Here is a 15,919-nt window from a genome sequence, read left to right as displayed (position 1 = left end):
GCTTTCTTCAATAACCCGTGATCTGGGCCAAGTTAAAACTCTAGCAAAGCCAGGGATTTTTGTTGTTGAAATATCTTCCTTCAGATTTTCCCAGTTCCAAATTAGGCACCGTCAAAGTGGATTCCACCCAAATGGATTGTAGGAGAAAGTGTGTGTAGCTGTCAGTGAGGTTCTTAAAAAACCCTAGAGCACAGGTAATTTTTCCTTACATATTGGATTTTCACAAGTTTAACCAGAAATGTTTGGAAAACCAAATGTAACTTCAATCCAACAGGTTGTAAATCATATAATACTAATTATAATGATTGTGGTATTTAAGTGCTTGCTATGTGCCAACCCCTGGGAAGGTTTGATAACTAAGTCAAACACAATCCCTGTCCCGCACAGGGTTCACACTCTAAGGGGAAAGGAGAACAGGTATTTAACCCCCATTTTACAGGTGAGATAACTGAGTCACAGAGAAGTTGTGTCTTCGCCAAAGTTACTAAGTAATTAGAGCTTGATTTTGATTTTAGATAAAAAAAAATGGATAAGTGGTTAGCGTGGAATAGTGTCCTTGGAGAAACAGAAATTCTTTCCTTGGTGCTGAAGATGAGCTTGGAATTTTCCACTTATCTGGTGTTTTTTAGGCAAAGTGAGACAGAGTTGGGATGTTTGAGTGGTCCTGGACAGAAGCAGCAGGAGCCCGAAGTGAGGCTCTCATGGTCACTATGGTGACCGCTGGACACAGCTTCAGGGGTAAAGGTTGTTCCTAGCAGGGCTGGCTCCACATCAAAAGGCTCTTCCGGCTAAAAGCATATTTGGCACTCCCCACCCTTCAAGGAGCCACCACAATCAAGATGATGGGCTGGGGGTGACGAAAGGAAATCAAACACCCAAAAAAAACTGTTCCTCCCTGCCACTGGCCCGGCAGCACAAACAGAGAAGACAGCTCTGTTACTGTCATCTCTTTCCGGCGTTAGTCGAGGATAATAACTGTGGTATTTGAGCGCTTACTGTGTGCCCGTTGTACTAAGCACTGGGGGAATACAAGATCATCAGGTTGGACAGAGTCCCTGTCCCGCATAGCGTTCACAGTCTTAATCCCCATTTTACAGTTGAGGAAAATGAGGCGTAGAGAAGTTAAGTGACTTGCTCAAGGTCACACAGCAGACATGTGGTAGAGCCGGGATTAGAACCCAGAGTCTGCTGACTCTCAGGCCCTTGCTCTATCCACTAGGCCACGATGCTTCTCAGTGCTTAGTACAATGCTTTGCGCACAATAAGTGCTCAGTAAGTATGATTGAATGAATGGATAGATAAAGGGAAGTCATTCTGCAGACTCAAATCCAGTCCAACACTTTTTTTGAAGTGCTTACTATCTGCCAAACACTCTACTTCATCATCTACAGGATAATGAGGTTGGACCTAATCTCTGTGCTACACAGGGCTCAGAGTATAAATAGGATGGAGCAGGATTTAATCCCCATTTTACAGATGTGGCAACAGATGCAGAGAAGATAAGTGATTTACCCAATGTCACTGGGCAGACAGGTGACAGAGCCAGAATTAGAACGGCAGGAGGTGTTTAGTAGCATACAATAAGAGCAAGATAATCTCTGTCCTCAAAGATTTACAATCCAGTGGTGTAATCAAATGCTTGTGCTGTGCTCTGCACACAGTAAGTACTCAATGAATACCACTGATAGGCAGGCAGACCCACCCAATGTCCATACAGATAGGGATAACAGGAGGAAAAACAGAAACGGACACTGTGAAATAAACTGACTAGGAGAGTATGATATTATTGGAGAACATCCCCTAAATGAAATGACTACAAGCTCTGAAGGTAGGTAGGAATTTGGTCATGTGGGTTTAAAGATGGAGGGCGTTCCAGATAGGAGGAGGGGTACGCACAGTAGGTCGGAGATGAGAGAATTGAAAAGCGAAGAACAGTTTGAAGGTTAGCTGGGAGGGCATGTGTCTACCCCAGCACTTAGAACAGTGCCTGAAACATAGAAAGCACTTAACAAATACTTTTTTTTAAAAAAAAAAAAAAGGTATGAAAGGAGGGATTTGGGGTGTACTAGGTGGAGGAACTGAAAAGCTGAGGTGATTTGGTGCAGAGCCTTGAAACCAGTGGACCGGGGTTGAAAGAAATGGGTAGGTTGTTTAAGAGATCCAAGTGAAGAACTTACCCTGTCCTCTGATTAGCCTGGCTATTCCAGCTTCGCCAAGGACATTCAATAGGAATAGGGGAGACGTGGAACTTTCCCAAGTCCAAAAGCAAACTCTGTAAATTGTCGGTAGAGCTGGGAGACAATCTCTCAATAGTATATTCCTTTGCTGCCCAATTTCCTGGGAGTGCAGGAAAGGCAGTGCCCTGGAAAGGCTCATGAACTATTTTCTGAGCTCAAGGGAGACCCTTAGGGATGGGTAGGAAGAAGTCTGAGAGCATGATTGTATGGATGGGTCAAGCCCGCATTACGTTCCCAACCATTGTGCCGATGTTTGTTCTGGAGCACCAAAAGGATTGCTCTCCAATTGCAGGGTAGGGAACTTCCTCCAGGTCAGGAGGAGGGGGATTGACCTGTGGTGGCCCCTCTTCCCTCCATCTTGGTGCTGTTTGAGGGAGAGAAACGGGTTCTAGGTTGGAAGAGAACTCTCTAGTCCGTGGCAGGGGCTGGTCAGGGATATTTTAGCTAAACCTTAATTTCCCCCACTGCCTTTCCCCGCCCCCACGCCACATTGAAGAGACAGGGGAAGCGGAGGGACTCTTACAGGTAGATACTCTCCCAAGCACTTAGTACAGTGCTGTAAACACAGTAGACACTCAATAAATACCGCTGATGGATGGATTGCTTGATTGGATTAAAACTCCTCTCCCTGGTTCTGGCGACACCCGCTCCATCGATTCCTTGTCTCTTTGGGGATTCTCTCTCTTTCCCCTCTCCCCCACCCAGTTCACGTGCTTGAAATAGCATATGTTGTTTGGTCTCACTCTTTTCTGTTTGTAAAAATCAATCCCCGACTGTCCCAGGAGGTGGAAAGTCGTCGTGCTGGAGGAGGCCTCAAGAAGTCATCTCGCCCAGTGGGTCGCAACTGGTTTGACTTGGCACCTTCAGTTCTGGTCCGCTCTGGGGATGCCACATGTGACCAACTGCCATGTTCGAGGCCCGTGCTTATCCGCTATTTTCTAAAAGAACTCAAGAACTGCTCTAGAAGCAGCATGGATAGAGCACGGGCCTGGGAGTCAGAAGGTTATGGGTTCTAATCCTGACTCCATTTGTCTGCTGAGTGACTTTGGGTGAGTCACTTTACTTCTCTGTGCCTCAGTTACCTCATTTGTAAAATGGGAATTGAGACTGCAACGCCATGTAGGATAGCAACTGGGTCCAACCCAATTTGCTTGTATCTACCCCAGCGCTTAGTACAGTGCCTGGCACAAAGTAAGCGCTTAACAAATGTCACAATTATTAGTATTACTAATAACTGGAGACATAACTTTCTAGGCAAAGCTGTGCTAGTGTTCTTTTCACTTTTGCAATCCAGCCATTCTCCTTCTAAAAGAAGAAGAAAATCTAGTCTCTTCCTCACAAATTCCCTCAAAGACAATTGCTATTACCCTTGAGGAATTTTTTTTTTCCCGCTATAAACATTCTTAGTTTCCTGAACCTTTCCTCAGGTTTGTATTTACTGCTAATTTGCTCTTTTCTAGGAGTGAATGGATTAAGAAAATGGTAAAGCGGTTTTAGTTTAGGGGCAAATTGTGGAGTATTTTTAGCAATAGCGGCAAGTTTGCTAATATATGTATATTCCTGTAATCTCCTATTTTAAGGTATGAACTTCTGTAACAAATTTCAGCAGGGAATCTCAAATTCAGAGACTTTAAGTGTACTACTGAAAAAGGAAATATTGTGTATGCTTTGCATTTCCTATTCAAAGATTTAGAAATCTGTTTTCCTCACCTCCACCAAAAAAAACCAATATCCAAAAACCATGTTTTCAATTACAGGAGAAGCCTTTGGTTACATTAGCAGCTCTAGCCTGCAATGGATAAGCATAGCAGTGCCATCCATTTTTTCTCTTGTCATCGGCTTTATCCTTGGAGCTATATACTGGAAGGTAAGGAAGACCAAGATTTTTCTATTATATTCTGTAGAGGGTATCTCATCCTCCCACCACTCTTTCTCAAATGGTTTCCTTTATGAAAATGATAGTCAACTAATGAATTCCACATTTTGACATCTATTTCCCATTGACTGACATCCGACAGCTATTCAAAAGAAACGATCTCGTCTCTTCCTGCCTTTCCACTTGTCTTTTGTCTGGTTTACCCTCCTTACAATTATTCCTCTCCTTTCTCACTTCCTTTCTTTTGAACTTTCCTATTTCTTGCCCAATTAGTAAGGAATCCTATGCATTTATTTGTGGGAAATAAAATGGTGGTAAATTCAACATTGTTCTTTCCTTGGGGCTTTTATTTCCGTGTGTTAATGTTGAACAGACATTGAACTAGTAGTTTTTTCCTGACTTCAGGTAATTGCAAAAATGTTTTCTGGCTGGTTGTAAAATGGTTATTGGCACTGGGAACATGCATACCTACCAGTTTTTTTCCTCTTACATATATTTTCTAAAAGAGCATCTCTTGATACCAATTATTCAGTAAGTTTTAATTTTCTTTTTCCTAGAAAAAACATCCAAAACACTCAGTGGAAGTTGAAAATATACAGGGTAATGAAGAGGATAATGAGATAAGGTATCTTGTTTTACTAAATGTCTGAATGTTTGCATACCCTAGAGCAGTGATAGCAATATACGTTGCTCTGTATATTGTTGCCTTTTGGGTTTATGAGTTGTAATGTTGTGTGTTCAGATGTGGACAAAATGCTCACTTATAACGGTATTTGCTTGCTTACTATGTGCCATGCACTATACTAAGCCTGGGGTAGATATAAGTATCGGGTCAGAATCGGTCCCTGTCCCACATATTTATTCATTCAGTAGTATTTATTGAGCGCTTACTATGTGCAGAGCACTGTACTAAGTGCTTGGAATGTACAAACTGGTAACAGAAAGAGACAGTCCCTGCCCTTTGTTGGGCTTACAGTCTAGGGCTCCTGGTCTAAGAGGGAGAAGAGGTTTTGAATACCCACTTCACAGATAGCACTTAGAACAGTGCTTGACACACAGTAAGTGCTAAACAAATACCATCTAAAATTTTTTTTAACTAAGGCAAAGAGAAGTTAGTTGACTTGTCCAGGGTCAAGACTTGTCCCAGTGGTGGAGCTGAGATTAGAACCCAGATCCTCTGGCTGTCAGATCTGTGCTCTGTCCACTAGGCCATGCTTCTTCACTACCAATAATCCATCCCACACTGTATTTGGAAAGGCGACAGATTCCTACTGGTAGACACAGTGGACTGCACACTTGAAACTAGTTTCTATGTGCCGGGTGCCACAGCCTCCGAATAACTTCGGATTCATCTAGAGATGGATTTATCAAGGAAAGACTCCTGACCGTCAACTTCAAGGCACTCATTCGATTCTCTCCCCCGCAATTTATCCTCGCTCCTCTCCACTCCAACATTTCACTCCCCTAATGTCAACCTACTCCCTGGGCCTCACTCTCATCCCTGTGGGCCTCTTGCTCCCACCCTCCCTTTTCACATCTAGCAGATCACTACTCTCCCCACTTTCAAAACTTTACTAAAATCTCATCTTCTCCAGGAAGCCTTCCCTCACTCATCTCTCATCACCACAACCTAGTTCCCCAGCTACTGTATCATCTATGCACTTGAGTCCTCCTGCCCTGAAGTGCTTAAGGTCCTCACCTCAACTCCTGCCCCCAACAGTGTTTGTGTGCATATTTAAACTCTGTTGCTTCCCTTGTCAGTAATATATTTTAGTGTCGGTTCTCCCTCATTAGACTCTAAACTCCTAGAAGGCAAGGATCGTTCTACTAACTGTGCTATACTCTCCCCAGTGTTTAGTTCGGCACTCAGGACGGAGTGAAAATTCAATAAATGCTATTTATCAATTATCCAAGGTTCTTATTTCTATCTCTTCTGGGTTTTTCCCAAATAGACTAATGACAACATCCAAGTATGCACATTTCATCACACCGTAAGAACATCTGAGATAAATGTATGAAAGTGAAATCCTGGCCTAGACTAGGAACTAGAAATCCTGATTAGCTCTTTTTTTCAATCTTACGATCCAAAGCAAACATTGATTTCTACAATTGCTGGTCATCGTGTTCTTATTTTTTTTTTTAAATCTCCATCCAAAAATAAACATTGTTTTGTGTTTTTTTCAGTATGTTGCAAGAACGAGAGAGAGAGCTTCAAGAAGTGTAATTTTGCTGGGTATCCACACTGTTACTTTCGTGCACTGTAAGTACTTGGTGTTCAGTTGAACGGCTAACCGATGAATAACATTCAGTTTTCTAAAGTGTAGAGCATCTCATAAAAGCAGCCTGACATAGTGGATAGAGCACAGACCTGGGAGTCAAGATCATGGGTTCTAATCCAGACTCCGCCTCTTGTCTGCCGTGTGACCTTGGGCAAGTCAGTCACTTCACTTGCCCGTGCTTTGCTTACCTCACCTGTAAAATGGGGATTGAGACTTTGATCCTCATGGGGGAGAGGGACTTGTCCAACCCGATTTGGTTGTATCCACCTAGCTCTTAGTTCAGTGCCTGGCACATACTAAGAACTTAATAAATATCACAATTATCATTATCATCATTATACGTTTTACTAAAACAAATATCTGATGATGCCACTGTCCAAATATTCTCTAAAGAGCCTGCCAGAGATCCATGAAGGGGTCCTGGGTGTGATGACGTGGCACGGCAAGCTTCGGAAGTGGGGGGGGTGGGGAGTCCTGTCTCCAGCTCCGGGTCACTGCTATCACCACCAACCCTTTTAACCCGCTCCAGCCTGATTTGGGATTCCTGCAGGAAGGTGGTGCTGAGCTGGGCCTAGGGTTGGAGATCCCAGCCCAAACTGGACCCATCAATTCCCCCTCTACCTCTCAACCTGAGTCCCATGTGGCTATTTGGGTTAGACATAGTCTCTGTCCCACATGAACCTCACAGTCTTAATCTCCCTTTTACAGATGAGGTTATTGAGGCCCAGAAAAGTGAAGTGACTTGCTCAAGGTCACACAGCAGACAAGTGGCAGTGCCAGAATTAGAGCCCAGAGTCTTCTGACTTCCCGGCCCAGGCTGTATCCACTAGGCCACGCTACTCAAGGGCTTAATACAGTCCTTGGCACTTAACAGAAACTATTATAATTATTATTATTATTAATAATATAAATAATGTTGGTATTTGTTAAGCACTTACTCCATGAAGAGCACTGTTCTAAGCGCTGGGGTAGTTACAGGGTAATCAGGTTGTCCCACATGAGGTTCACAGTAAAATAGTCCCCATTTTACAGATGAGGGAACTGAGACACAGAGAGGTTAAGTAACTTGCCCACAGTCAGCTGACAAGTGGCAGATGTGGGATTCGAACCCATGACCTCTGACTCTCAAGCCCAGGCTCGTTCCACTGAGGGTAGACTTCCTCAAGAAAGCAGTGTTTCCCATCTGGGGCCTCAGGCTGGATGAAAATAGTCTTCAGAGGCAGGATGGGATAAACCCAGGCCAAGGGAGATACCCCAGCCCACTCCGGAGACCACACTATCAGCCCGCCATGTGCCCGCCAAGAAGAGGCTCTGCCCTGCTCACTAAAAGGGGCCTTTGTGAATTTCAATTCAAATACTGCAAGGCAACAGAAGAAATGCCCCAACACGAAGATAGCTAATGCAGTGTAATTGAGGTTCACCCTAAAGGGTTTACCGTGGCTAAACGCTGTGCTAAGCGCTGGGAGTAGATTCACTTCAACCCGATGAGATGCAGTCTCAGTCCCACGCGGGACTCTCGATCCAAGGGGGTAAGAGGTGAGAGGGGTCTGTGTAAACATGTCAGTGTGGGAGGAACAGAGGGACGTTGGTGGCGATCAAAATTCTCCCGCAAGAATGTGAGACTGGAATGGTCAAAATGCTGCCTGCCATAACAGTACACTGGCAACATAGTGCAGAGCACGGGATGTGTCAAGGACTAAAACTAAACAACCAGTGGACTACAGACAATGCTGTTGTTCGTGTAATCATTGGGAGAAGCACGGGAAGAAGGAATCGAGGTTGCTGGGGAGGGCAGGAAAGGAGGGAACCAAGCCCGATGGGGTGCGGAGATGAACATTCAGAGGCGTGCAGCATCAATTTCGACTCTAAGGGGTGTGAGAGGATGAGCTAATAAGATTGCTAATTGCCACTGGTGGGTTTCTGAGATACCATCAGTACTTCTCCCACACCCACCTTTAGATCTAGCATTCCAAATTCCCCTCTCCCCTATTATTGCCAGTCTTTCCCACCCAGTAGTTTCACAAAAATCTTCCCCCAGTCCTCCCATTTGGCTAAGATTTCCACTTCCTCTGGTGAAGTCCCTGCCCACTTTCCAAATTCTAAAACCCACTTCCTCCATCAGATTTTTTTTCCCTATTTTGAACACTACCTCCACTCAACTATTCCTTCTGTAGACCTCCTCAAACCACAAGTTACATTGCTTATTAAGGTTTAAGGGTTCAATACATTCTGTGTTCTCCACTATTTTGTTTTTCCACTGTTTGCCAAAATGCTGTTTGGTCAGGCAGCTTTTTAACCATGTTGTTTTAACTTGTGGCACTCTTGTCATGACATTTTGATATGACTTTGAAATGGAAAAGTTCCAGACCACTAAGTCTAGGAGACAAAAAAAAAAAAAAAAATGACCTTTTGAAACAATATCGGATAAGGTGGCCTTGTGCTTATGCAACTTGTGCATCTGCAAAATTCTCAGAAAAATGTCTGAAAGATATAGGAACCCCAGAAAACCTTCTGTCAGCACCAGGATTCATCGGGGACCTATTGTGTGTAGATCACTGTATTTCTGAAATAGTTTCTCTCCTCAATTGGCAAAGACGATAAAAGTAATAGGGCAGGGAGGTAGGGATCTGGGGAAAGAGATGATGATAGAAATAATAATAATGCTAATAATCTGTGGTTACTATATGGTATTTGTTTAGCGTTTACAACAAGCACTGAACTTAGCTCTGGAGTAGACACAAGATCATCATGTCAGAGCCAGTCCCTATCCCATATGGGGCTCATAGTTTAAGTAGGAGAGAGAACAGGTCTGATGAAAATAATTGAAAGCAAAAGGATAGCCATTAGACTGATGGCTTAATTTCAGATGAGGGAAGCTGTAGATGTATAAAGAGATATTTAAATTAGGCTCCCATGAAGGAAAAGAGGAAGAGATGGAAATTAGAATGGGTCAGTTCTTTGTCAACGTGTTAAGGATAACGCAAATTGTAATAGAAATGAATAAACCCTTATGAATGAGGCTTCCATGGTGAAACCAGAAGAATACTTTTCCACGAGGAAAATGAAGACAGAAAACCTGCCTTATGTACTATTTTGAGAAAAGTAAAAGAACCATTTAGAAAAAAATCATTGGCACATTAACATGAAGAAAAGAGACAGTCCAAAGTGTTATCAGTTGCTGAACAAAAGACATGGCTAATGAAATGATGTAAAAAAAAAAAAAAGGACAACACTGCAGAAGGATTGTATGAAAATTATAAAGAATTATTAGAAGCAGAAAATGAACAAAGGAAAATAGGAGAGGTCCTTAATAGAGAGTTCTCAAATACTAAGATAATCCCCTATGAGAAACACATTAGGAGGGGAATAAACAGGCAGAATGAAAATTATGGGAAAAAAGAAAAATGGAATGAATATGAAGGTGTTGAGTAGGAGGCAAAAAACAGAACCAGCCAATGGTGTTAGTGCTTACTATATAGAGAACAATGTACAAAGCGCTTGGAAGAATACAATACAACAGAGTTGGTGGACATGCTCCCTGCCCACAAGGTGCTTACAGTCTAGAGGAGGAGCTTACAATCTAGTGGGAGACTGTAAGAAAGGAATGGAAGAGAATAAATAAAAGATCCAAAGAAGGCCAAACTGCCTTATTTAAGGCTAGAAAGGCAGGATGAGATTAAATCAGACTTGAATAAGAATTTTTGTGTCTCTAGCTTTAGTAGGACAGTAGTTTAGAAACAGAGTAGAAATCATTTTCAGTTTTAAAGCAGTAGTTACGGACAGTCCAGTCACCGTCAAAAGAGTGGATGAATGGAATGAAAAGATTGGGTTCTAACTCCGGAAGGATGCACATAAGCGTTTCTAGATGTCACGGGGAGAATAAAATAGAAAGAATTCGGCAAGATTTATGGCAAGAAGAGTTATCCAGGAAAATCACTAACTTGAACAAATGAAATTAGAGCAAAAGGAGAACGGGAGTTGAAACAGAAACCGTGTCTAACTAGTTGAGTCGCCTTGAAAAGCGTAATAAGCCCCTAGAAGAAAGGAGTGAAGGAAGATTTAGTAAAAAGGAAAAATGACATAATATGCATAAGAGCCAACATGAGGTTTAAAAATGTTCAGAAAAGGGGGTGAAAGCAACAGAGAATGAATATAAAGATCGACAAGGTAAAAAGAGTTGTAGAGTTGCCCAGGTGATGAAGTGGGATGTAAAGAATTAAATAGGCAAAAATACAACAAAGGAACAATTAGAAGACAACCATAAAAAGGAAGCTGAAGGAACAAATGGAGTATACTGGGTATAATTTAAAGAAGGACACCGTCGTTAAATACATTGTCCCGGATCTTTGGAACTGGAGGCAAAATGTGAAAAAGAGGAGACAACATGATGCTTTTCAGTAGGGAGTCATGAAAAGAATTCAGAGAAGAAACAAGATAAAAGATGAAGAATAGTAAACTTTCACTCTGCAATGGAAAGTTAAGGGGTGGAAGGTAACTGAAGACAGAGGGGGACTCCTGGGTCCTACCCGGGGTCAGATTTGGGATTCGGGCATCTACTGTCTGTTTTGCAGCCCTTTCCTTCTAAGCTGCATTTGGGCAATTTTCAGCCTGCCCTGCCTCCTGCCAAGTCTCATCTTCTGCCCCAGCAGGGCAGATCAGGGGAAACCCTGCAGCATATCTGAACCTGTAGTATTATCAACAGAGGTTTAATGGCAGCTTGCCATTTCAGATAAAAAATTACAAATGTAAAAAAGATGAATACAAAGCCCAATTCTATATTACTAGAACAACGCCCGGCTTTCATTCTTCAGATAATACAGAAAGCTTCACCCGGGACACGTTAAGTTAAGCAATATGTCAGCAGGTGAGATCACTTCTACTTCAGGGGACTAATGGGAGAATATGAATCTAGCATTTTTCATCTTTCTTTTCCTGATACAAAGCGCTCCATAAGAGGTGGTTGCCCCTCATTCATATTGGTGATTGAAATCCAGAGGTGTGAAAAGAAAAATCTGTAGTGAAAAAACTTCGTGATCATAGTGTCATGAATGTGATAGATGTATCTGAAAAGATATGATTTTTGAGATTTGAAGAATACAGGGGAACAGAGATACTAACATACCTTATTTTTTCCTTTCCTCCAGGCAGGTAACAGTTTCGCGATCGCTTCACAACTGAAGCAGCTTTAAGCCAATTCATATTCCGTCAGGAGCGACAGGCTGAGTCTCTATTCATTCTTGCTACCCATGACTCTCTAATGATGATTCAGCTCTGGGACAAAGTGTTCAAATGAATTAAACATCATTAAAGAAGAGTGTGCACAGAAGAGGACTTGAAGCTTTCGAAGGCTTGCCATTGCATTTAGGACAGAACCGATACTGGAATTGGAAGCAGACTCTGCCTCGTCCCCGCGACTCCGGAAATGGGTCAAAACTGAATCTTCAAAAAGATTTTATTCTTCGATTGCAATCTACACCCTAAGGTTTTTTTTCTTTTTCTAATAGACTTCAGCCTGAATCATCACAGATAAAGAGAGAGACTATAGAGGCTATGGTTAAAAACAAAGCAATGTACAGTACATAAAGAAGTTGAATCTTAGAGGTGTGATGTCCTGGCAAGCTGGTTTATCACTCTACAGAGCCGGGTTCCTATTATGAGTCACATAGAGGAGCCTTTATATCTAGCAGGTGATTATTTGCTTAGAACACCACCTCCAAGTCTGACATGGTTTTGGCTGGTCCTTTCCATGCAGGTGAAACCAATTAGGAATTAGTATCATGGTGCAGTTAGGTTGGAGAGTTTATATATATATATATATATGTGTGTGTGTGTGTGTGTGCGTGTCTGTGTGGGTGTGGGTCTGTGTCTGTGTGTGTTTGTGTGTATATATGAAGAAGCTCTCATCACGGATCATCAGAGGAGTACTTGAAGAAAATATGAGGCACCACTAATGAAGTCATCCATTTTCTCTTGGCCACTCGAAGTTTATAAATGTTTGTAAAATATGGTAGATCTTTTTATATCCTAGAGTCATTACACAGATTTATGTAAAGAGTGTTAGGAGAAAATGCTGAATGGGTGAAGATTCCGTTATAAAATATCAACCATAAATGGGGACGTACGGGAACGATTCTGTTTCCACAGATAATATTCAATAACCAAGTTCCCTACATGCTGAGGTCGGAAGCGTGCTAATCGACACCGAGAAAGCAAGTGATCTGGAAAACGTTATGGAAAATAACTTAATTACTGTTAACGTGATCTTCATTACCCGTATTCAATTATCCATTCAGTTAGAATCCAGTATCCTTATTTATTGACGTTTTCATTCAAAGCGCGAAAGAAATTATTTAGTTGCATATCTACTGCTTTGAAAAATGTGCCATCACATAGTCCACGTAAAAGATGAATTAGGTATGTATTGCCAAAATGGACCCTTAGTTTTAAAATATACTTGCAAACAGTGTGTTGTTGGGCTTACCTTTGATAATATTTTCCAGATTTCTGGAAGAGACACTTACCTGAGACATTAGCTTTAGCTTATTTGACATATCTTGATTGAGGTTTTAATTCCTTCAATATGCTATGGAAGTATATCTGGAATAATAATAATTAAAAAAACCATAAATGTGATCATTATGTTATCAGTACTGCATAAACAATGAAATGAACTTCTGGTCATTCTCCGGGAGTCTCAGAAGTATGACCAGCTAACATTTTACTTTTTCTTTGGGGTCAAATATCATAAACCCCTGGGTACCTTGTAATGGTTGGTCATTTTCAAAGTTAATCCAGGCCATAACTACCACGATGCTCTCAGAAGTACAGATAGGTCCTCCCAATTGCCCTTTAATCCTGAGAAGAATTAGATGTTACCTCTTTTATAAAACTTTATCAACTCTTTTTGCTCTCAAGGTATCATTAGTGCCTTTAAGCAGTAATTTAAGCTAGTGACCTGAAAGAGTTAATGTAACTTGGCAGAGTACCTAACGTGCTACAGGGAGTAGTTTAATTTCTGAGAAAATCTAGCCCAGTATAACTCTTTCTGGTATTGTCACAGCCAAAATATGGGCAGTTCTTCACACTGCTTTGACAATACAGTAACTGGTCTTACTCTGAGGAGAATGTGTACTTCCCTTACAGGAGTCAAAATTTGAGCCTACCGCGCTTCCAGCATTACTGAATTCAAATGTCTACATTTTTTGCCTATAAGACACGCTGCCATTTACATCACTTTGTATTTTTGTTGCCTCTGAAATGGCCTAATTCAGAAACTCGGTGTGGTCTAAGTTATACTGAGAGCACCTTAAATACCCTAAGAAACTAAAAATTCATAAAGGAATAAATAATCCCAGGCTAAATAATAGCCAGGACAATGGCATTTGAATACCCCACACATTGACTGTACAGTCTTAATCCAATGTGCTGTTATATGCAGATTCAACTCTATGATGATATACATAAAAATACAGTTATGTAAAAAGTTTTCTACTGAAAACTAAAGTGTTTAGTGTTTACTTCCAATAAAAATTAAAGTCATTCTTTAGTAAGTTTTGAAATGCTTTTGATGCCTTTATTGGCAAATTATTTAGAAAGCTATTCCCATTTCATAGCTTTTTCTTTAAATTGTTCCAGCATTTGAGGTGTCTCCTCCAAAATTAATTATAACTCCTGGCACCTAGCCATTTCACATCTATTCATCTTCAATTCAGAACAAGGAAGTAAACAGAAGGCTAACAATTTCCCATACAGTTTTTAGCTCTAAAGTCCCTGTACACAAGTACCCTGACCTCAAAAGGCTCATCTGACTATTGTTCCTCTTGTAAATAGGGTCTATTAGCAAAAGTGGAATTCAGTCTCATGTGAGGTGAATTAAATGATTTTCACAGGTGATGACTTTTCCTTACCTTGAATACGTATTTTGGATGTCATGATATGAAAGTTCACATTTAGATATTTATATAGCTGTTGTGAGGTCCTTAACATTGAAACCAGCCAAAATTCAGTATTCTGAAGTCTTTATTTTAATGAGGTACCACATTTAAATGGTGATTTGCCCACTATCTTAATCCCTTTAGGGAAGGAATAAGCCAAATTTACTTTTTTAGTTTCAATGGGGAAATGAGAGGGATGTCTTATTTTTAGACATCTTCAATGGAGTTTGAGGAAGTATCATTTTGAAAAATACCCTGGGAAGAGGTATTTTGGACACTACCAGCAGCATGTCAGGAATTTCCATCAACACAGCACAACTGTGAAGCTCTTCAATTACTACTATAGAATTGTCTTTGTTTTTGATGGCAAAGTAATGGTACTTTTTGTCATAATGAGGCATATCTACTAGTGAACATTTCTAAAAACGAAAAACCCAAAAAGCAACCCACCAAACAACTGTGCAGAATTCTGAAATTATCAAGCATATGTACTTTATAGAATTGTTGGTCATCACCAGCTATGTTAGTAGTTTCTCCCTGTAATATTTGTTTTAAAAATGTAAAAATGTAAAAATTCAGAAGACAGTATAGTTATTTAAACTAAACAAAATAGTTGCAGTTGGTCATAAGAATCACCTATTCCATTATTATTGTTGTATCTTGAGTGCTTACTATGTGCCAAGCACTGGGGTAGATACAAGCTAATCAGGTTGGACACAGTCCCCCTCCGATTTGAGATTCATAGTCTAACTAGGAAGGAGAACAGGAATTGTATTCCATTTTACAGTTGAGGAAGCTGAGGCACAGAGAAGTTAAGTGACTTGCCCATAGTCACACAGCAAGCAATTGGCAGAGCTGGGATTAGAACCCAAGTCCTCTGATTTCCAGAGCTATGCTCCTTTCACTAGGCCACACTGTTATTACAAATTTCTAAGTCCATGGTTTTACTTCTAGATTTTTTAAATGGGGGAAAAATGACAAACTTATTCAGTACTTGGAAAAAAGTTGACATCAAACAGATGCACAGGCGTACTGCTAGTTCTGTCAGTTTGGAAATTGCATATTGTAATGTAAATGTATGTCAACGCTATTTTGCTTAGTTCCATTTTGGCAAGATGAATTAATTCGAAATGTTTATAAAATGTGGAGTGTGTGTGTGTGGGTGTGTGTGTTTATGGATGTGTATGTGTGTATCTGTATGAGTACTTTTTAAAATAGGTGTATGCCCTGACCTTTTTTTTTTATACTGGTTTGAATTTGAAATTTCATTATAGATATATACATATACTTTATTGTTCTAAATAAAGAATTATATGCACTACAAATTGTCTTTAATTATGACCTTTTTAAAATTCTAGCACCTGTTCATACCCTGAGGTGTAAGCTATAGCATAACGTGGCTTGAGGAAACATAATAACCTAAAATGGGGATTTCCAGTAAAGTACTGTGGGAATTCCTGTGTCTTATCTCAAGAGCCCAGGATTACTCTGAAATCAGAGGTCATACAAGAAGAATTATGAAATAATTATGAAAGTGAAAATTAAATTTACTACAGTGTTACCATATCAATCCATGGTGAAAAGTCCTAATTT

The 15,919-nt window shown here is 40.8% G+C and overlaps 1 protein-coding gene across 2 annotated transcripts in view; it reads left to right on the top strand.

Annotated features, from left to right (window-relative positions):
- The window catches only part of KITLG (KIT ligand), a 76,159-nt gene extending 60,508 nt beyond the window's left edge, over nt 1-15,651 (top strand). For both annotated transcript variants that reach the window (XM_007670077.3, XM_029079202.2), the window contains exons 7-10: nt 3,995-4,104; nt 4,671-4,738; nt 6,298-6,373; nt 11,537-15,651. In XM_007670077.3, the coding sequence (XP_007668267.1) occupies nt 3,995-4,104; nt 4,671-4,738; nt 6,298-6,337 (218 nt within the window). In that variant the 3' untranslated portion in view covers nt 6,338-6,373; nt 11,537-15,651. The remainder of the gene's footprint in view (nt 1-3,994; nt 4,105-4,670; nt 4,739-6,297; nt 6,374-11,536) is intronic.
- Nucleotides 15,652-15,919: the final 268 nt, after the last annotated feature.

Source organism: Ornithorhynchus anatinus, chromosome 14 (genome assembly GCF_004115215.2).
Source record: "Ornithorhynchus anatinus isolate Pmale09 chromosome 14, mOrnAna1.pri.v4, whole genome shotgun sequence".
NCBI lineage: Eukaryota > Metazoa > Chordata > Mammalia > Monotremata > Ornithorhynchidae > Ornithorhynchus > Ornithorhynchus anatinus.
This window is presented reverse-complemented; position numbering and strand designations above follow the sequence as displayed.